This window comes from Phragmites australis, chromosome 3 (assembly GCF_958298935.1).
Source record: "Phragmites australis chromosome 3, lpPhrAust1.1, whole genome shotgun sequence".
Classification (NCBI taxonomy): Eukaryota; Viridiplantae; Streptophyta; class Magnoliopsida; order Poales; family Poaceae; genus Phragmites; species Phragmites australis.
In genome coordinates, this window is record NC_084923.1 from 11,963,525 (window position 1) to 11,985,823 (window position 22,299).

At 46.7% G+C, this 22,299-nt stretch overlaps 1 protein-coding gene and 1 pseudogene across 1 annotated transcript; both read left to right on the forward strand.

The window, feature by feature from the left end:
• Positions 1–972: 972 nt before the first annotated feature.
• LOC133912168 (4-hydroxy-3-methylbut-2-enyl diphosphate reductase, chloroplastic-like) lies at positions 973–3,091 on the forward strand (annotated as a pseudogene).
• A 6,581-nt stretch (positions 3,092–9,672) lies between these two features.
• On the forward strand, positions 9,673–11,805 carry LOC133912169 (uncharacterized). Its single transcript, XM_062354777.1, has 8 exons — positions 9,673–9,832; positions 10,094–10,179; positions 10,314–10,379; positions 10,456–10,553; positions 10,663–10,788; positions 10,870–11,139; positions 11,261–11,326; positions 11,425–11,805. Exons 2-8 carry the CDS (start codon positions 10,119–10,121, stop codon positions 11,578–11,580), a joined length of 843 nt encoding a protein of 280 aa, XP_062210761.1. The 5' UTR covers positions 9,673–9,832; positions 10,094–10,118; the 3' UTR covers positions 11,581–11,805.
• Positions 11,806–22,299: the final 10,494 nt, after the last annotated feature.

Consider the following 22,299-nt stretch of genomic DNA (forward strand, 5'->3'; position numbering starts at 1 on the left):
ATTTGCAGTTTTGTGAGCAACAGTTGACGCCACACAAAAAAGGAGCAGAACACAAAAGGAGGGAACGGAGTTCGTTCAGTTTCTGTGCAACAATCTTTGGCATGTATTCTGAGTTCAGATTTCATCTTCAGACTTCAGAGCAATGCTACTTGCCTCGTGCTTTCTCTTTCTCGAAAGGTAGTTGACAATGTTATCATGCATGCATCACTGGCGCGCATTCTGCAATCCGTGGTCCAGGGTTTGTGCCCTTTTTCCCGAAGGACAGACAAATTAATCAGCTAACGCGACGCCAATTATAGGAGAGGAAAAGTCACGCTTCGACGAGCACAGAAAGAACCAACGCCCATCCTAGCTAAGACCACAGGAACTTCTACATTGAACAATAATTAATATGGGCTATTCAATTTTTTAATTAGACGGTTTAATCAATCTAATGGTACTTCTTATCGTCTTCTATACCATATACTCCCTCCGTTCAACTTTATAGGGCGCACTTCAGTTTTGTATTTGTTCAACTTTGTAAGGCATACACTTTCTCTCATGTATTTTAGCTAGTTTCTTGATCCTTTTGCCCTGAGCTAATTACTCCACTGCACTTTCTTCCATGCGCACCATTAACAGCATGTATGGATGCAACAGCTACAAGATTCATATCATTTTTATTGAAGTTGGACGGCTGGCATGCATGCATGTTTAAATGCAAACAGGTGCAAGCTGCACCATACAGAAGCTGTACAATGAAGAAACAAGACGACAACGTGGTGGCTCAAGACTCCGAAGGCCGAAGCAATGGTCACGACGACTGTCACAACCACAGCGATGGCAACAACGAGCTCCTGAACATGGTGGTCCAAGACTCTGAGGGCGAGAGCGATGACCATTGTGACAGCAACATGGTGGTTCAAGACTCCCAAGGCAAAAGCAACGGCCACGGTGACTGTCGGGCCACAACGATGACGACAACGAGCTCATGAACATGGTGGTCCAAGACTCCGAGGATGAGAGCAATGGACATTGTGCTAGTGATGACAACATAGTGGTTCAAGACTCCGATGATGATGGCGACATGGTGGTTCAAGACTCCGAAGGTGATGATCACGATGACGGGGATGACAAGCTCATGAACATGGCGGTTCAAGACTCTCTGGAAGTTGCAGCCATCGCCGAAGGCAAGATCAACTACAAACTCATGAGCATGGTTGAAGACTCTATGGAAGTTGCGGTCACCGCCGCCGATGGGGAGGAGGAAGTTACTACCGACGATGAGTTTGAAGGAATCTGAACAACCTTTATGAGTATCATCTATAGATATCATATGATACTATTAAAAATAGAATAAATAATAATCTTGTAAATAATTAGATTTAAATAAGGTAAAGTAGTAATTATAATTTAAATCATTTTTTACGAATTCATATCGATTGGTTTATTATACGCGCGTTAAGGTTCTTCCTCGTGCGCTGCAGAGCGATTCATGCCGTTTCAAGGCGATGGGGGAGGCGAGCCTCGTGGTCGACGTCGACGACCTCGATGGGGGCATCCGTGGGCAGCTCGCGTCGGAGGCGGGCCACGAGCCGCAGTTTTTGTGGGTGATTTGACAAATATCCGCCTGCTGCTGCTCTGCTAGTGCTCTCCGCGACTCCGCCACTGAGTACTGAGAGGCCCATGGCTGCAATGGAGACCATCACCACGCAGCTCTCCTCGGCCACCTCCTCCTCCTCGGCGCGCCGCCGCGAGGGCAGGCGCACGCCAACCTCCGTCCGGTGCGACTCCTCTCCGCCCGCGGCGTCGGCGGCGGCATCGCTCGACCCGGACTTCTACAAGAAGGCCTTCCGCCACAACCTCACCCGCAGCAGCAACTACAACCGCAAGGGCTTCGGCCACAAGAAGGAGACCCTTGAGCTCATGAGCCAGGATACACCAGTAAGTAAGCGCGGGCGGAGGGACTCACGCGTCAATTGGTTACAGCCTGATTCGGAGGTGTTTGATGTCCTGATTGATGAGGAGGGCGAATTTAATCGAATTGGTGTGGTATGCTGCAGGTGATGTCATCAAGACGCTCAAGGAGAACGGGAACCAGTACTCCTGGGGGCCCGTCACGGTGAATGGCGAAGGCCTACGGATTCTGCGGGGGGCGTCGAGCGCGGCGCGCCGTGCAGATCGCATACGAGGCGCGCATGCAGTTCCCCGAGGAGCGCATTTGGCTGACCAACGAAATCATCCACAACCCCACAGTCAACAAGGTAATATCATGGGTGCTGAGCTTGTTGTGGATGAGAAAAGAAATTTATGGTCTGGTGGTTTCTCTTGTGTATATAAGGGTACAATTCATAAGCTTATGTCCAACTGAGGGACGAAAAAAAAATCTAGCGGTGAAAGTGTTCATCCTTCAACTCCAGTTTAATTGGGCCTCAGTGTTCATGCTTTTTTTTGCAAAGCAAACATCATAATCTCCGTACCTGCCGGTCCTTATTTTTTTATGCTTGGTTCTGAGGGCCATGCGTTTAACTAACTTGAACTCTTGTGATTGGGCATGCAGAAATTGGACAAGATGGGCGTCGAAATCATTCCTGTTGACGAGGGTATTAAGGATTTTAATGTTGCTGATCAAGGCGATGTTGTATTGCCTGCATTTGGAGCTGTTGTCGAGGAGATGTACACGCTAAACGAGAAGAAAGTGCAGATAGTTGGTACAACCTGCCCCTGGGTTTCAAAGGTATATTTTGCTTATGAAGACCCCTGTTCTGCCTTCTATGTAACTCTATGTTCTTCAAAGTCAAGCTTATAAATATAGGTGTGGAACATGGTCGAAAAGCACAAGAAGAGTGACTACACTTCGATTATTCACGGAAAATATTCCTATGAAGAAACTGTTGCCACTGCTTCTTTTGCGGGAATGCATTGGCAAAGGTTAGTAGAACCATTGCACAGGCAATGCTTGTACAGTAGCTAAGAATGTAACGCTTTAGGCACATACTATCACGAGGCACTGCCCTTGTGCTGGGATTTACAGTCTAGTGGAAACGAAAATACTGTAATCATTGATATGAATAACATTTGCATCAGCTGTTACAACTTTTTGGCCCATAAATTGATATCAGGGAAGTATTTCTTCGTATAAAGACTGATTTGTTAGTTGTTGGATTGATCTCAGATGCTGGAGTACATATGGTAAGTGCAAGAAGAGCAAGGTTCCTGTTTATAATAAGCGTGAGTTCAATCCTGTGTATAGTAAGTGTGATTTCCACTCCACAAAATGCTTCTGACCATCATGCCAATCTCTAGATCTGCACCAAGATCACAGGCTATGAGGACCTGTTTGGCACAGCTCTATAGATCCGAAATTCATGCTAGATCTGAAGTTTGTATAATAAAATAAAGTGGTTTAAACATTTATTTTTTCTTGAATTTCTTAACCAAATACCTTTAATCCATCCACAGTTTCAGATCTTGGATTTCTTGGAGCTAGATATGACTGCCTGTAAAAAATCCAATATCTGTATCCCTGCCAAACACCCCCTCAATGACCGTTGTTGCTGTCCATGTTGGGTGAAGCATGAGAGGATCCATCTACAGCCCCTTTCTTTGGATCCGGATCCCCTGACTTCAGGGATATGAAGTCACGAGGGAACAGTTAATTGTGAGTAGATAAACAGTTCTTTGATATCAATTACTGTAGCACAAGTACTGTAGCAACGGTTCCGTTAATTTGCTGTGCCACTTTTATTGTTCCAGTTACACTGTAGCAGTGCACCTAATCCATCCATCCACGATCCAACAGTCCATGAAGGTTTGAAGTCAGAAGATCCGATTCCCCTTTCTACATGCCAAAAAGGATGAAAAGACCGATGCACGAGAGGCCATCTTATTCTCACAACATTTATGCAAAAAGTGAAGTAACACTTTAATTGTAGCTACATGTCAAATTAAATATACACATGAACTAGCTGAAACCGGTAACATCAACACACTGATCCAACATAGATTATTATAGCCACTATAGTCTGAACTGCAAGCAACCCATGTAAAAGCATTAGAATGTAAAATGACTAGTTGCATCTATTACCTGTACATCATGAAATAAGTAAACACATATATCCAATTTCAATTTCAGTTAGTCCATAATCAATATACTCAAATGAAATCTCAAATCAATTCAAATCAAATCAAACCCCATGCAAAACCGAAGATCATTAAACCAAATAAATAATAATATCAATCACTCATCACAAGTAAACCAAATCACATTTCAATTTAGTTTCTCACATCACTACAGACAAACAAACCAATACAGATTAAAAGAGAGGAAGAAAGTTTAGTCAGCAATGAGAATTCAGTATCCACTCGTAGTGCAATGTCTTACTCACAAAATTAGGCTTCAATACTAAAGACAAAAGACATGGTTGTTCCCAGAAACACAAGACAAGAATTAATTTCTGCTATTGCCAAACATAGTATTCATATTTCAAGGCACCTGGTGATAAATAAAGATTAGCTGCTAACTGTTGTGCTACCTCCAACTACAAAGTTCAGTGTATTTTATAGCTAACTTGTTAGTTAGTGGAAGGGCAGATCTTAATCTTACCATATCATTTTGCGGTAGTATACGGGCAAACCTCGTCTCACGTCCACGATTTTGCGCACTTTGAGTGCGCCGCCCACCTCATCTCCGCCGTCGTCGTCCCGTTGAGCCGCCCCGCGGCACGGAGGACGGCCTTGAGGTCGGCGACCTTGGCCCGCATGGTGCGGCAGCAATTGGCGTGCACGGTGGCCACCTACGCCGCATCTCGGCTGTCCTGGCAGAACCCGCTGAAGCGCGCCATGTCCACGGCCGGGATCTGGGCGGCGACGGCCGTGCGTGTGCAAGGGGCCCTCGCTGGTTCGTGCCTCGAGACGGGGAGGGGACGGCGGAGCCCGTCGCGGCGGCTGCAGTTCGAGGAACGGAGCGGCTGCGGAAGCTCCTTTACGCTGCGTACAGGATCGAAAGAGATGCGCATCGATTAGTGATTTGGGGTTAAGAAAATGACGACATTAGCTCTAAAGGGCAGTGGGTCATAATTTAATCATTAAAGAAATAATTACGAAAATACCTAGTCCACAGTTGAATTTAATCTATGATATCTTAAACTGCGGGTATAATTTTTCACCGTAAAGGAGCACTAGACCACACAGCATCGATCCATCTCATGCCAGTTTGGCCCTGGGCACCAAGTGCCACTGATCATGAACACACCAGCTGGTCAATCATCGATCATCAATTCATCATGAAGGCCAAATTCTGGTACATTTGTAGCAGCTTTCAGCTCACCACGTGGAGGCTTTTTCCGAGCAGATCCATCGTCGTTCACTGCACCCCAGCCCTGCCGAGAGTGGCTTCTGGTGCGGTCACTGCTCGCCAGCTCTGCCGACGGCTAGTGTTTTTGGCAAAGCGACCAGTGTTCTTTCAACACACAACTGTGTGTCTTGACCCATGACCAGCAGAAGCATTGTCCTTTCCGACGGCTTCAAGCACTAAGGACGACGAGATGGTTAGTCCATGGCCAAGAACTGAAACCTGATGTGATGGAGTTTAGATGCCTTGAGAGTCATTCCAACTTAAATTATCGCATTTGTCGGATCCTCGTGGGATGGCAAATGCTGAAATCTGAACAATTCTTCAACACGCAGGTATATGTATACATGAGAAGGGGGAAAATCAGCTAAGCTAGAGGACAACGCAGAAGTTATTCAATTGATGGATGGCGTCAGTGATGAGGTTGACAATTAGCCATATGATATTGGCAAATTGCACTGATGTGAACAAAATTATTGTCACAGTGTGAACAAAAGCGAGCGCCATTGGCCAATATATAGCTCTCCAAACTCCCCAAAGGGCTGCAGTAGTTGAACAGTCCCAAATGGACCAAGCGGATCCTCCGATCTTTAAAATTGACTACCCACATAAACAACACCAGGGCTGCCATCACCAGCATAAACAAGGCCGAGAGCGGTATGTATGCAGACGTTGCGTGCCCTCGCCAAGGTAGTCGTCAAATCATTGCTGCACTCCCAGCATCGCATGTACACACCATGGCACCAAGAAAACCGCTGTTCAGTTAGTATATTCGATCGGTGTTACCAAATTCTATTATCGCAAGTTCTTTCACGTTTCGTTACTATTTTGGTCCATGTACTCGGTTTTACCTATCCGTGTGGTTGTTGCTGAAATCCTCAGGAATTTCGGGTGTTCATACCCTGCAGCAGCTGCAAGGTACGAGTAGTTGGCGCCATGTGAGATGCCGATGCTACCTGCATGCATTTTCAATGAAGGACGTGCAAGGGACTAAATCATTCGAGGACATTGCCATTCGCGCACGTGATTTTAGACATTTCCCCCGTGAGTAATCCATTCCCCATTTCATTTGATTAGATAGTACTCTTCGTTTCAGCTTTTCCTGTAGTCAAGTCACTGTTCTGGGAGATCGATGCTTTTGCTGGCCTGAATCATTCACTATTCCCATCTTTGTCATTTTAGCTCGGAGTCAGCCACAGTCATCAGTGTGCGAACGTTTCATCTCTGAACCAAAAAGCTCATAATTTTTGGCTTCCTGTCAAGCAGCGAAAATGGACAGCGGTACTGCCACTGCCAGGTCGACCTGATGGCCGATGAGCTGACAGTCTAACACACTCCAAGCAGCCGATTATTTAGTTTAATCATGACGCTTATGTGATGCGTTCTTAGCTACTAAAAAACGGGGGCGACCAGATCAAACGACGCACAAATTGCTACCAATGATTAGTCACAAGCACTAGAGCACTGGCCGCACGCCATAGCTTGATGTGCTGTCTCTGAATTATTGAGCGCCGGATGCTTCTCAGTCAGTAATAATCAAGCCCAAGTCGTTCTTATCTTAGTTCCCAATAATTCTGCCCCAAGAACCATCCGAACTAGAGTTGAATAGGCTGCGCTAAAAATTATGTTTCCGCCCGATTACGACGAATGTCTGGCATTTCTTGCTGACAATGGCAACTCGCTTCAATTATTTAGTTTTTTTAGAGTACATCAATTATTTAGTTCATATATGCAATTATTGCCAGCATCTGGGAGCATTTGGACGAGGTACTTTGGAGACTGGAGAACATTACTAGTATTTGCTTACTGTTGATTACCCATGGAAAAGAAACAAAACCAATTGGCTACTAGTACGTACATTGTTTGGACCTGCATTGCTACTTTGCTAGTGCAATACGGCAAAGCTGCCGGCCTGGCATTGTGCATTGCAGCTCACTGGCAGCGGAGCAGCAGAATTATTGGCGGCTGCTGCCGAGTGTGCTTGAATCATACGCAGCTATGTCCGTGGTACTGGTTTGTACTAGCGGCCAAAGATATTTGTGCTTTTGTTGCAGCTGATTACTCGATCCGGTGGTTTAATTTTCGCTTGGCCTAATTATAGGTTCCATGCATGACACATCGCCTATTCCTATAGTGTGTAGGTTCCGCAAGAATTAGGACATGATGGTGTCTACTAAGATAGGTAGAGCCTAAAAGTTCAAATTAAACTAACGTCTCTAGATATTTTTCTTTGTGTTCAGTATTACAAATGGCACATCTTAGCTGTGTGCGTCACATGATACAGAGGGCGTAAGGGAAATCGAAACTGTCCTATCAAACCTAGACTTGTACATACTACTGTCCTATAAAACCGGTAGAGAAATTTCAAACCATGTTTTGAATGTGGAAAACTATTCTGATTCCTGCAGGAATTAGACTGATTCTTCTGAAATTCATCCCAATTATTTCGTACATAGCGTACATGCATAGCGGTACAGGTACTACCAGTATCAGTCAACTGAAGATGTCAAAACGTCGAGTAAGAAACCACCGATAATAACACGAGCACAGTTGCACGGGTTCATCTATGAATGCTGGCGCAGAGTCACCTCACTTTAACTGCAACATGTCCGATATCTTCGTCCCTTGACCTCGTCGGAGACACCAGATATTTCGATGAACGAGCAGCTTGTCGGGACAGCAGCAGGGCAGGCAGCGGTACGAACGCGCCATCCATCCGTCGCGTTCGGTGACGAAGGCCGTGGACGCGTCGAGAGCTCGCATCTCACATGCCGAATGCAAGCGCGCAGTACGGCACCAGCACCACGACGTGCCAAGTGGCGAAACACTCCGGCGCCGGTGCGGCAGGGGAAAAAGGGCAAGCGCGGGCACGGCCACATCCCACGCTCCACGACGCGAGCGAACGCGTGGTGCAGGCACGGCCGCGCGCCCCAGCCACGAGCCACCCGACGCGGTTACGCGGCGCGCATACGCACCGTGCTGTCGCGGCCGCCTTGATGCGAACCCCGCTCGGTGACCGAAGCAAAATGTACGTGCTCACGCCGCGCCTGCGCGACGGCCGACGGTTGGCTCCGGCAATGCATGCATGCAACGCAGCGGCGAACACACGATTTTTTCCCCTGGAGTTGTGATTTTGTTTTTTTCCCTTCCTTTTGTAGGATCATGGTCGGCTTATGATGGTGCTACTGACGCGTCGGTTCCTGCGCCAGGGGTAATTGGTGATTTTTCGACGCCACGTGGCCCATCACAGGCAGTATCAAATGATTTGCTCCAATAATTGGCCTGCCAAATGATTTGTGGCAGTGGCAATCTGTCCCCACTTGTCATTAACCTTGCAACCTGCTACGTCTGCTGCGTTCCGTTGCCAGGTCCAATTCCTGCCGATCAAGAAACAGACCAGCATGGTCTCAAATTCGCAATGGAAATTTTGGCACTGCATAATTTTGACAAGTGTGATCGTTAAGAAGTTCTTTTTGACAAGTGCTAATTCGACGGGAAGTCGTGTCAAAGAAAAGAAAGAGACTGTTTGTAGCGGAGAAGATGAAGAGGACAAAATCTGCTGCTCGAAGAAGGAAGAGGCCCAAGTTTCTTGCGCCTACACAACCACAAGAACCCCTTTTGCCCTCTGATCCAACCATTTCAGATTTTTGATACCCATATCCTCATAGTCCTGGGATTATCCGGTTCGATACTCCTACATTATTACTGCCAACCATCTGCATCTACCCCTGTTGCAGTCTTACTAATTCCCCAGGTTATCATTTCATCCTCCATCGCTTGCTCAATTGTCATTTGTCTCGTTTGCTCGAAAAAAAACATTATTTCTATTCAATCGAATGAGTAGTGATGACTAAGATCACATAATTGTTGCCGAGCCCATATAATTTGGAACAAGTTTGAGACCAAATTATTTGCCTCAGGCCACACGTCACCGGGAGGCAATGCCCGGTCAGGTCTCCTCTATCAATTCGTTTGAACAGATTCCCCATACTATATTGCACCATGTGTATCCGTAGTGCCATCGTTCGTTCAACGCGCTCTCTCTGGTCTCTTCTTTCGTATACCAATACCCCGTCAAGGAAATTCCTGTCCTGTCCTCTCCGGCAACTCGCTCCAGCCCAAAATGTTCCAGAAGCATCGAGGGGCAATTCGGGGATAAAGCGAAAAAAAAACACTGCCCCGCCGTTTGTGAGAGCCAACCGTGGGGCGACAACTGGGTGGCACTGCCCCGGAGGCGATTAACAACTCGGGTTAGCGAACTAACAATGGCACGCCATCGGACTGGTCAGCTGCTAACCGCGGAGGCTAATTTCCGATCGTAGTCGGCATGCCATGGCTCCCCCTTATTTAAACCATTCCACCCCTGCCTCTTCTCCTCCCCCCTCCGCCTCGTGCTCTTTCTCGCCTTTGGTTTGGAGAGCCCGTGAAGCCTCGAGACCTCTCTCGCCTTGCCCTGCCGCTGTGCTGTTGCATTGCAGTCCGCGAGCCTTGAGCTGCTAGGTACGCCGTGTTCTTGGCCGTGGATTCCTTGCAAATGTGGCTCGGTTCAGGCTTGGGATGCGATGAACTCCGTGTCGGGGATGGGAAAGGAACTGGGTTTTCAATAGATCGGAAATGATGCTGTAATTTTTAGGGCTCTAGAAAATGATATGATTTTGAGGGGTGTAAATGATGACAGAATTGAACGGGAATTTGGAACGTGGTTAAAATTCTCCGGAGAACTAATCGAACAGCCTGCTAATTCTCGGTTCCTCTCTGCAGCTCTTTCTTCACCACAGCTTGAGACATGGAGTTCGAAGACCGTTGCCACATGGTCCAGGAGCCCAAGTTCGACTGCCTGCTCTTCGGTAAGCTGCCACTTGCTTCCTGCAAAAATGTTGCCGTCCATTCCTTTCTTCGTTTTGTTCCTCTGTTGTCTTCGTGTTCATCCTCTGATCTTGTTCGCGGAATACAAAGGCACTGACTCTGTTCTTGCCTGCAGACCTCGACGACACTCTGTACCCGCTGAGCTCCGGGATCTCAGGTCATGTCAAGAAGAACATCGAAGGTAAGGTTTCGAGGTTTCTCTAGCATTTTCAGTGAATCAAATGCTTGTACTTTTTCTTATTTGTCATTCCCTCTAGATTACATGGTTGAGAAGCTGGGTATTGACGAGAGAAAGATCGAGACCTTGGGCAATCTACTATACAAGAACTACGGCACAACGATGGCCGGCCTCAGGGTACATATGCAGCTCCCCTGATCCTTTCGACTGTTTCTTTTTTCTGTTCTCTGTATTCCAGTGTACTAAAAGGTTTTATCCTTTTCACCCATTCCTTTTGATTCACTAGGCGATTGGCTACAGCTTTGATTACGATGAGTACCACGCATTCGTTCATGGAAGACTGCCCTACGATAACATCAAGCCCGACCCTGTTCTCAAGCACATTCTCAAGAACCTGCGCATCCGCAAACTAGTAAGCTTCCTGCTCAAATCGCACAACTTCTTCGTGCTCCCGACAAGATTGAGTTGCTGAATGATATATGTATTGCTTCAGATATTCACCAACGGTGACAAGATTCATGCCATGAGAGCCCTCAAGAGGCTGGGCCTGGAGGACTGCTTCGAGGGGATCATCTGCTTCGAGACCCTGAACCCGCCGTGCCCACCGCAGGGCGACCAGGAGCCCGAGATCTTTGACATCGCCGGCCACTTCGCTCGTTCCGGCAGCGTCGACGAGCTGCCCAAGACCCCCGTCCTGTGCAAGCCCAACGTCGACGCCATGGAGGAGGCGCTCAGGATCGCCAACGTCAACCCCCATAAGGCTGTAAGTTTCTGAGCTCTGACGGCCCAACGCAACTTCACTCGAGAAGTTGCATTCATATCTGCAACATTTTAATTTCTGCTTGACCATGTATATTAAGCGAAGCATGCTTGATTCCCTGCAGATTTTCTTCGACGACAGCGTACGCAACATCCAGGCCGGGAAGCGAATTGGCCTTCACACAGTGCTGGTAGTCCTCTGAACTTTCCTTTTTTGGGGCATTTCTCCGCTAATACTATTTGTGCATAGTTCAAGGGCTCAAGACAGTACATACTGAACACTGTGCAGGTCGGCACATCGCACCGGGTGAAAGGCGCAGACCACGCGCTGGAGAGCATCCACAACATCAGGGAGGCGCTGCCGGAGCTGTGGGAGGAGGCCGAGAAGGTGGAGGACGTGCTCTACTCCGACCGCGTTGCGATCGATACCTCGGTCACCGCATAAACACCCCGCTCTCCTCCGGTGCACCGTCAGCAGCTCTTTCTCGAGATGCGAACCACAACGACCATACATCACCCCGGGCCAAGACTGTCTTCAATTCAGTTGGAATTCAGCGTTGGCAGAATGGCAGGGCCAACAATTTCCGACAACAGGTGGGGTGCAGCATGTAAGGGGGGAATAGATGAGATCATGTTGGGACGGTCCTAATATATAGATGTATTCGTCAGACCTTTGCATGTAAATTACGAGTAGTAGAAGCAATAAAATGGAGTTTACTTGTACGTTTCTCATGCTCAATCAGCCGAAGCAATAAAGGAGTTAGCAAGAGCAACACATCTGCTTCTCTGAATTGGTTCCAAATTTCGCTCCCATCTCTCCTGTCCCTTGAGACGTCAATCTCATGGCAGTTGTTAAGCTGAAGCAGCCAAAACCGCCAAAAGGCTGCAGATCAGGGATATTCCCGTGTGGATCGAGTAGCGTAGCAGGTAGCGCCCGTCGTGATATGCCAAAAGCTTCGTGCCTTCGTCTTAAAAAAAAGATGACAGCATTTTTTGCCTGTTCGTTAAAAGGAGAACATGATTTCATCATCCTTGTAATCGCAAAAGAACGACTAATTGAGAACATGATTTAAAAGTTACAGCACCAGTGCTAGATGGTCATTCCAGGATGATAAACACAGAATCACAGCATCTACATAAGCATCACATCCTCGCACCAAAACTTTCTTCTGTGTCTGCCTTTGGCTTGCAGGCTTGCTCAACTCGCAGTTTGAACTTTGAAAGCATCCGCCACATACCTATCTAACGTGCCCGGGAGGTAACACAAAGGGAGGAAAAAAAATGGAAAGAGGCCGTGCGTGAAGCATGTGAAAGCATCAATGCCATCACTCGCGGACTTGGGAGCTAGAATCCAAACAGGATAGATGTGACACGAATAGGAAATTGGAGGGGGTTAAAGTGTGGATTGCTCTGAGATTGCCTGATTTCAGGTGGTAATTAATAGATCATTCAAGTCAATATCGTTTACGTCTGTCCCAGCTTGCCTTGCCGTGTGGCCATCGAACAGCTTACGAAGCAACAATAGTTCGACTGAAATCACTCCCTGTCCCTGATGGTTTCAGCTTTCAAAGGGATTTGTATATTTTTCAGGAAAAGAAGTTTCAAGGCAAACTTTTCAGATTTGATTAAACAAGGGTCAAGCAAGCAAGCCATTTCAATCTACTTATATAATAAAATTATGCACGTACCAGATTTGATTAAACAAGGGTCAAGCAAGCAAGACATTTCAATCTACTTATATAATAAAATTATGTACTTACCAGCGATGACCTTTAGAGTGCAAGGAAGATCGGGCCCCAAAGGACCAAAGATCCCACTCTCTGATGCCAGGAATCAGACAACAATGCCCTCAGTTCTTAATAGGCAAATAACATGACTGACGAGACATCTAGCCTCTGCTTGTCAAAACATTAGGAGCAGGTGTGTAACATTCTAAGTTTTAGCATTTAGATTTTTATAAAATTCACTTTATTTATAAAATATAATTATTTAAACCAATATAAAAGTAAGGAAATATATATTTTTAATATATATATATATACACACACACATGTACGTGTATATACAAATATATTATTTTGACGAAGTATTCTAAAGAGCACTAAATTAATTTCTAAATTAATACCTATAATAAATTGATCATATGCATTTTAGTTTATTTATTTTCATGGTTCTTTGAGTGGGGATTTTAATTTGAATATCTCTCACATTCAAATCTATTTCTTAAATTTGAATTTTAATGTCACCGCCCATTCCACCATCGTTGCTGCCATGCCGTCGCCGCCTCTCCCTCGTGTGCCGCCCTTCCTCATCCAGAAGCCGGGAGGAAGCGCGCCCACATGAGGCCGAACTTGCCGCTGTCGGTCGCCTTCCTTCTCCGCAGACACCGGTGAGCATCCCCGTCTCTCCCTCTGCCCTTCTTCGTAGCGCGCTAGGAAAGCCGGAGCTCGCCTTAGCACAGCTGTTGTTGTCCAGTAGCCCGCGAGCGCTGGCGGCGAGCCCCTCAACGCCGTTGGCCACCCTTGCTATCCATGTGTACCAACCTTAGTGCCGCGGAGATGCCAGACGCCGTAGTCATAGGTTTGTAGGTGCATGTGCGCGCAAATAGCGGGGAGGTGCTACCTAACTTCTGCTCCACCTCCGTCCACATCTCCGGCCATCGTCTGATGTTGCCCCGGCCGCCATCTGCCATCGATAAGCCCCAAAATAGGTCCCCAAAGCACGTAGATGCCCGGCATGTGTTTCACGTTGTGAGCCCCTACTAAGACCCCAATGTCGGCGAGCCCTCTAGTGATGCGCCGTTGTGATTGCTCACTGTAGCCCCCTCCGCCGCAGCTATGCTCCGCCAGCAAGCCAGCGCGTGCGGGTGGCTGGGTTCCGGCCTCGCTGGCCTTGCCCGGATGAGCAAGCCGTGGCTCGGCCCGTGAGTGACCAGCCTGCTGGCCAGCCCAGCGGCAGAAGACTAGGGATCTATGTCACATCCCAAGCTGCTAATCACGTGATTAAGTATGCATAATCATTGTGACATAATGTTTATACGTATTCATTTGATAATTTAAGTTTTAAATGTGTTCAAAATACTTGGATTGGCCTAGATCTCTTTAGGAAGACCCTAAATACTTTAGAGATGAGAGAAGAAAGAAGAATGAAAAGAGGGGAAAGTTAGAAAATTTCAGCAGAAGAACTCTTCTCGCGGTCTGACCGCCATGGAGCAGCCACATGGGCTTGCCACGTAGGTATTCCATGGTCTGACTGACTCCCCTCGCGGTCTGACCGTCAGAGCATAGCATAGGCACCCCTTAAGTGGTCAACCGGTCTCTCTCTCCCTCCCTCTCTCATTTCACTCACTCTCTCCCTCCCCAAACCCTAGAGAGAGAAGGTGAGATCCGCTCGACGTGTTCAATGATCGAAGATCGACGGTGGGAACTCTCACGAGCCCCCTAAAGGACTTCCCAGAGCATCTTCCCCCTTTCCTCCCCGCCAGAGGGGTTTCCTTGCTGTTTCTTCCTCTGCGAGCTCATTCACCCTTCGAGAGTCCAATCGGTGCATCAAAGCTTCCCTAGAGGTTTTTGATCCAATACAAAGTTCCTCTACACTGAGGTAAACATCCCCCTACTATTTTCCCATCGTTTCCTAGCCCTAGGCGATCGCCATTTTGATTTTTGTCGCGAAACAATAGTGAGTACTAGGTCTAGATCTCATTTTTGGGGTTTTACATATTTGCGTCGTGCATGTCATCCGAACAATCATAGAATACGTTCACTTAGTCCTATGAAGTACTTGGGTGCATTTCGTCATCAAAGGTTTCACCAGAGTCCTCGCCGGCAACCCCGCGATGGTGCTACCAGCAGGGTCTGGCGGTTTGACCGCCACTAGGCCGGTTCAAAATATCTGAATTTAGGAGTCATACCACTGTTAGGGCCGATCTGACCGTTGGTCGGTGGTCTGACCACCACCATACCTTCAGTCTGATCGCCAGGGCCCTAAACTCGTTGCACGCTCACGGTCTGACCACCACTTGCACGTCAGTCTGACCGCCATCCATTCAAGGCTATGTGTACTTAGGTCACTTTGTCCGGGGTTTCAAACTTTGGAACCCTAATCATTTGGTGGTCTTTTGCAAATATTTTTGAAACACGACGCACTAGTATTATCCAAGTATGCATCATTTACATATTTTTCCATCATTCATTTGTGTATGGAATGCGTTCTTGATTCGTTTAGAGAGCATTGCGATGACGATCCAAGCGAGTGAAGGCAACGCCAATCGAAGGCTATGTACCCGTGGGCCGACCCAGCTGCCTGAGCCCGCGAAGGCAAGTGACCCAACCCCGATGGGCCGGCCACTGTGCAGCCCGACCCAAGCCTAAGCCCATATCCAGCCCCACTAGTGCACTCTACAGTGGGCCCTCAGTATTGTTTAGTGGGTCCTACCTGTGGGCCCCACCCATGAATAGTGTCTTTAGTATTTTCTCAATTTAATTTTAGATTAAATCTTTCGGAAGTTATAACTTCTCTGTTTTGACTCCGATTCCGGCGATTCTTTTGCCTAAATTCATCTAAATTTGAGACCTATCTTTCTATCGCAGTGTGATATCCATTAGGGCTCTTTTGTTTTCTATTTGATGTTATTCGATTATTCTCTAGATAGGCTATTATTAATCGTAATTGTGGTTGCAGAATCGAAGAAATTCGCTGAGGAACCGGAGAACCCCAACTTTGACCAAGGGCTAGAAGAAGACTTCGGAAAAGGCAAGTTATATCTCCTCGATCATGTTGAACTCATGTTTTCAATAATCTAATTGATTAACTTAAAACTTAACTTATCATCGCATGTGCTATGTATTGTGCTATTTCAACTGCTTGTAGTAGTTAAATCCTATGAAACAGTTGTCGTGCCTTATACATCATTATCCAGAATTCATGTCACCCTAGGATTTACCTGTCATGATCTAGATTAACGTCGGACGAGGCCTTGATATCTAGCATGCTTAGGTTTGAATACATCTCTTTGAAGATATCGCTAATGGAATACATCCCTTCGAAGATGTCGCTTCACTGATGCTGGGGCATCGACATCAAAGACCCCCGACGCCCCTATCTTTGCCAGCCTAGTCTGGAGACCATCAGGCTCAGAACCGCACTAGAACCCACGGGCTCTTGAGTAACCACGAATGCCCAAGCCTCAGGAGCCCCAGAGGATTAGGAAGTGGTAGAGGGCCCTTAGTACGACCAGCGGGACAGGCCCACCGGCCATGTGGTTAGCCACAATGTGACTAGCAATTAATACTGGTACAGTGGTGGTCGCCCTGGCACAATGATGCTAGTGGTGGTTGCCCTGACACGCCGTGCAAGTGGTGGCCACCCTGACGCCTGGTGCAAGTGGTGGCCACCCGAGCACGTCGGATAAGACCAATGTTGTTGTCTAGTGACCGACCAAACGCCGTGGCCACTTTCCACCACAGTGTCCACCATTGTTAGGGGAGGTCATTAGGGTATCTAATATTTTGATCTATGCTTGGGCTGTATTTTACTAGATTAGCCTTGGTCCCTGTAGTATATTGGCAACTTGTATCACGACCCCTGTAGGGGTAGACTTGTACACTTACATTCTGAAAAGCAATATAAATATAGACCAGGGGCACATGGTGCCAAGGGATAGATTTGCTGATCACTCTATATACTACTATCCTCTGCACTTCTTCCCTAAGCTTGAGCCACCCTAGTGAGTTGGTTCTCATCGCACCTTATTCATGGAAGACATATTTCTTTCACCAACAATAGATTAATCAATTCAATTTATATGTCATGACTCTTTGGTGATTATGGAATCCTTGATATAGTGTGGGACATGGCGGGTAGTGTGTAAAATGAATGAAAACTAATTTGGCGAGGGCAAGTAGAGTATTCCTTCGGTGAGGATGCTCTTGGGGGCTTTAGTTACTTGTGTGGTATTCTTTACCGGCAAAAGATGTCCGCCCTGATCGTATAAGTACCAAATTGTTGCGCCGTCATGCTAAGCCACCCTAGTGCAACTATGTGTCCTGTTATGGACAGAACTTGACCTTTCTATCTCCTGACCAAGATGGATATTTTAATAGGAGGACAGGGGAGCAACAAGTACCCAAGTGTCTGTCAAGTGATTCATGGATGTTTATGGAACTAGACTCTTTATGAAGATCCTAGTGGTCCCTATCATCCCTTGCGTAGACCTGAAGCACTTGGAGTGTCTCGTAGTATAGTTCATCATGGGAAGGTGATTGAAGCGTATTGGTATTATTTGCTCCTCTACTTGTAATGGTTGGAGGTTGAGCATATTGTGTGGGTACAATGTAAAACTTATGTATAGTGTAAATCTATTTGAATAGCTGTGTCCACGATCATGGACATGCAAGCAATGACCTCACTTGGTTAGACTTGAGGTATGTGAATATTTAATGAGTGAGTGTGTGAACTATATGTCCATATGATGAGGTTGCTGGCTCGATCTGCTTAGAGCTGTGTTGTCGGTGTATCGGGAACCAGGGGTCCCTGAATCCCGAGACCAGGCCGGCCGTCCGCCACATGTCACCATCCTGCGAGGTCCCCCCTGCAGGATGAGGAGAATCTAAGTTTCGGGAGAAAGTGCTCGGGGCCACAGCCTCTGGTTACCGAGCACCCCAGTTTCCCGATGACCCACAAAGTCCAAGTACCGGGAAGAAAGTGCTCGGAAGGGTTCCCACTCACCCCCGAGTACCATAGTCCCCCGATGGTTCGAACAGCCAAGTGCTCGGGAGAGAGTGCTCGGGGCTGCACGTGGCAGCCCCCGAGGACTCGGTTCCCCGAAGGTCTTACCGAAGTACTCGGGAGAGAGTGCTCGGGGCTGCACATGGCAGCCCCCGAGGACTCGGTTCCCCGAAGGTCTTACCGAAGTACTCGGGAGAGAGTGCTCGGGGCTGCACGTGGCAGCCCCCGAGGACTCGGTTCCCCGAAGGTCTTACCGAAGTACTCGGGAGAGAGTGCTCGGGGCTGCACGTGGCAGCCCCCGAGGACTCGGTTCCCCGAGTGTCCTATCGAAGTGCTCGGGAGAGAGTGCTCGGGGCTGCACGTGGTAGCCCCCGAGGACTCGGTTCCCCGAAGGTTCGCGCAAGATCGCCCGACGACCCGAAGGGTCCCGTCGGCAGGGTGTCAGCCAGTCAAAGGTCCAATACCGCATTTAATAGGCACGCGCGGCCTGACATCCTGACATCCTGATATTCTCAGCTGCCCACGCCCTAGTGTCAGTCCCTGCCATGCTTTGACAGGGGGGCGTGGATCCATTAATTGCACGGGTCCCGTCCCGTATCATCCGGGTGCCTCGGGATAACGTTGCCAGGATCAAGGCATTCCGCCTGCCACCCTGCCCTGACAGAAGAACAAGACAGGGTGGACGCACCGGGCGCCTCTGTGACCGCCCGGTGGGCCCTCTCAATGGCGCCAGAGGACGTCCACAGTGGCGGGTGGTCGGATGCGCGCCGCATTTTTCCACCGCCCCTGTCACTTCGCCAAGACGAAATGATGACGCCTTTCTCCGTGGCGCCTTGGCACTCGCGCCCCCTCTTTCCCATTCAGGATAAGTCGAGGTCGGCGTGTGTATAAAAGGAAAGGAGGGAGAACACATGAAGAGAGACGAAGTCTAGCAGAAGACTAAGTGCTAAACCAAGTTCGACAAGGAACGAAGTTAAGTCCAGTCCCAAGCCAAAAAGGGATCATTAGAAGCCCAGATCAAGAGACGAAGAACATCGCAAACCAGCTCGAGCAGAGCTAGAACACGGGAGCCTCAAGCTCTCTGTAGACAATACACCCTTGTAACCCGACACATCCTTGAAGAATTCCCTTCAAGGAAAGATATTGCACTCACACAGGAGTAGGGTGTTACGCCCCCGTGCGGCCCGAACCTGTCTAAACCCCGGTGCATCTATCTCTTTTTTGCACTAGGTCGATCATCCCCCACCACCAGCCGTTGCATTTATTTCCGTTTCCATTTATTTCCCCGACGAGCTCGTTCAGGATCATCCCCCCGGCCGAATCTTTAAAAAGGGGTCTCTCGGGATCCCTGCGACAGGAGTTCATCCTCCGACATGTGTGGTTCTAGAGGTACACCAGACACATTGATAGGGACTGCGGAGTGAGGTGTAGCCCCTTGTAGCACCAAAAACCCCCAGATATACCTTGTTTGAACTGTTTTGAAGTTATCAGTAGAGAATATAACTGGATATCTGCATGAAAACTACTTTACGCTTAAAACTAAACTGTAAAGCTCTGTCCTTTTGTCAGGACCCCAACCTTGAGTTTTCCTGTGCTTCCTGTATTAGTCCCTAAATTAAGTAGCTGATATGCATAGAATTCAATAGAATGATATCGAATACATACTTTGAATAAAATAATTACCCAAAATGAGCGAGCGATGGTCTCATGAACTAGGATCCGCAGCTAACCAGCCAGGCAGAAGAGCCTACAACGAAATGAAGCAGCACAAAGTGGGACAACCCAATGCCACAAACAACTTGGGTGTGGACGTGACCTTAGACTTCTTCTCTTTAACCTCATATGGGTTAAGGTTGATCTACATCTCAACAATCTTAAAGTAGCAAAACTGAGTACAGAAGGTACTTAACAAGTCATATACTACTTGAAGGTGTTGATAGATGCATAAAAGACGACTCAAGGATAAGGCTTTATAGTTTAGTTTTAAGCGTAAAGTAGTTTATGTAGGTATCTAGTATATATTCTCTACTGATAGTTTTGAAACAATTGAAACTGGGAGGGGCTATACCACACTCCGCAGTCCCTATCCTTGTATCTTGGTATACCTCTAGTATCACACAACTTCTAACAGATTGAGCCATCAACCTCATCACACAAATATCTAGCCAACACATTCACTCATCAAAGACACACGCGCACCCCGAATCTAAACAATTGAGGTCGTTGCTTTGCATGTTCATGACTGTGGATATGGCTATTCAGATAAATTTACACTCTGGAGAGGTTGTACACTGTATCCACGCGATATGCTCAGCCTCCAACCATTGCTAGCAGAGGAGTGAATCATACCAAGACACTTTCATCACCTTTCCTTGCTGGACTTTTCTACGAGATACACCAAGCGCTATAAGTCTCATGTTGGGTTTACTCCCCCACTGACCACTACTTAGTGGCTGGGTTAGAAACACCTACGTAGAGCACCTAATGGACACTTGGGCTCTCGTTGCCCACGTGGCCTCCTAGTATGATGTCTAGCTTAGTCAACAAATAAAAAAGTCATGTCCTCAAAAAGTCATGTCCTGCCCATACATGACGCATGGTTGCACTGGGGTGGCTCAATATGACGGCTCATGATTCGGTATTTATACAACCGGGGCAGGCTTCTTAAACATTAGCAATGAGTACCCCGCGGTATCTCAAGCCCCAAGAGCATCATCACCGGAGGATTACTCTACCTGCCCCCACCAAAATAGTTTTCACCTATTTTACACACCACCCGCCATATCCCTCACGATTATCAAGGACTCTGCAATCATCAAAGATTTAGGGTATATGAATTGAATTGTTATTCAATGAAGTGACATCTTCGAACATATGTATTCCAAAGCGACATCTCTGAAGAGATATATCCCGTCCTAAGCATACTATATATCAATGCATCATCCAATGTTAATATAGTTAACGACAGGTAAATTCTAGGGTGATATATATTCTGGATAGTGATATTTAAGGCATGATAATTTTTTTGATAGGATTTAACTACTACAGTAGTTAAAGTAGCGCAATACATAGCACATGTGATAATAAGTCATATTTTAAGTTGATCAATTTATATTATTAAAAACATAGGCTCAAAATGATCAAGGAGATAGAACTTGCCTCGATGAAGGTCAAATCTTGATTGGTATTATCATTTGAGTCTCCTGGGTTCTTCATCATCGGACCTCGCCTTCAGTTCCTTCCTCATGTCCTGGCTTAGATTCTTGGCTTTGAGCCTATATAGATTAACATCGAAAGCGCACAACAACTAAGCAAAGGAACACTAGAACAAAACCAAAGGAACGCCAAAGTGAATGAAGAATGACCGAGTAAAACGACAAAAGCTATCCTAGTGAAAAGACGATCTATTACTCTTAGCTATGCGAAACTGACACATGGAGCCTAGCAGGATCATCTAGCGAAGCTAGGTCAAGTTATTCACCTATTTGTTTTATTAACTTAAGAGAAAACCTAATAAAGTCATTATTAACTAGGTGAGCATCTATTAGCTTAACTGCCGGAAGGTGCAGATAAGGAGTAAATTAGCAGTTACGTTGCACCCTAGCTACATATGGTTTTAGGTTGTTGTTGCACTGTGCTTTTGTTGGTTTGTTGGTCAGTCTTGTAATATACTCTATGGTTTAAGACCTTTTGTATTGTTAACTTTAATATTTTTATATACAATATATGACTATAATATTATAATTATTATACTATACATATCAGCTATTTAATTAAAAACTGATATATGTCACATAAAAGATCTTCAGAATAAGGTCTTACAAGACGCTTCAAAGGGGCAATATTTAGCGCGCAAGTTGTGCAGGAAGACAAAGACCATAAAAATGTCGCAACATCAAGCTCCCTTTCCAGTTATACTTGGGCAAGCCACTCTTGTTATTTTATAGGTTTATCGCTCAATAATTAACGGCGACCTGCCGCTCGAAAACAACGTGCAATTGCCCTGCCGGTGAGTGACATCAATGAAGTGGTACTAGTACTAAACAATTAGTAATATTTAAGTACTACTTGACTTTAGAAAACCATAATTCATGCTGTTACTGCCCAAAGAGCATGATCTCGATCTAGGCATCAGCGTGCATCACTCAAACACATGATTTTTTTATAGTTAACCACATGAAATTTGTAAGGGAGACCAAGCATCTATTGGCAAATCCATGAGACTTGTTAACTATCCTTTTTGGTGGCGGAGCAGTCGTTGGTTTTCATATCTTCTTCAGGTTGACGTACATCCTGGCAGTTGGGTGTTTGAGTCAGTTGTTGGATCAACAACTAGCTAGCGCAAATCAGAGCAAGGAACATCCGAAGATGTACTGGACGGAGACGATACGAATCTGAATTGGTAAGTTCACGCTCACAAGTAGACGATTAAAAGAAG

Excerpts from the sequence above, each read along its gene's own strand:
- LOC133912169 (XM_062354777.1), top strand. The coding sequence starts at position 10,119 with ATGGAGTTCGAAGACCGTTGCCACATGGTCCAGGAGCCCAAGTTCGAC. Across the intron at positions 10,380-10,455 it reads TGTCAAGAAGAACATCGAAG|ATTACATGGTTGAGAAGCTG; the intron begins GTAAGGTTTCGA and ends CATTCCCTCTAG. Across the intron at positions 10,789-10,869 it reads ACCTGCGCATCCGCAAACTA|ATATTCACCAACGGTGACAA; the intron begins GTAAGCTTCCTG and ends GTATTGCTTCAG.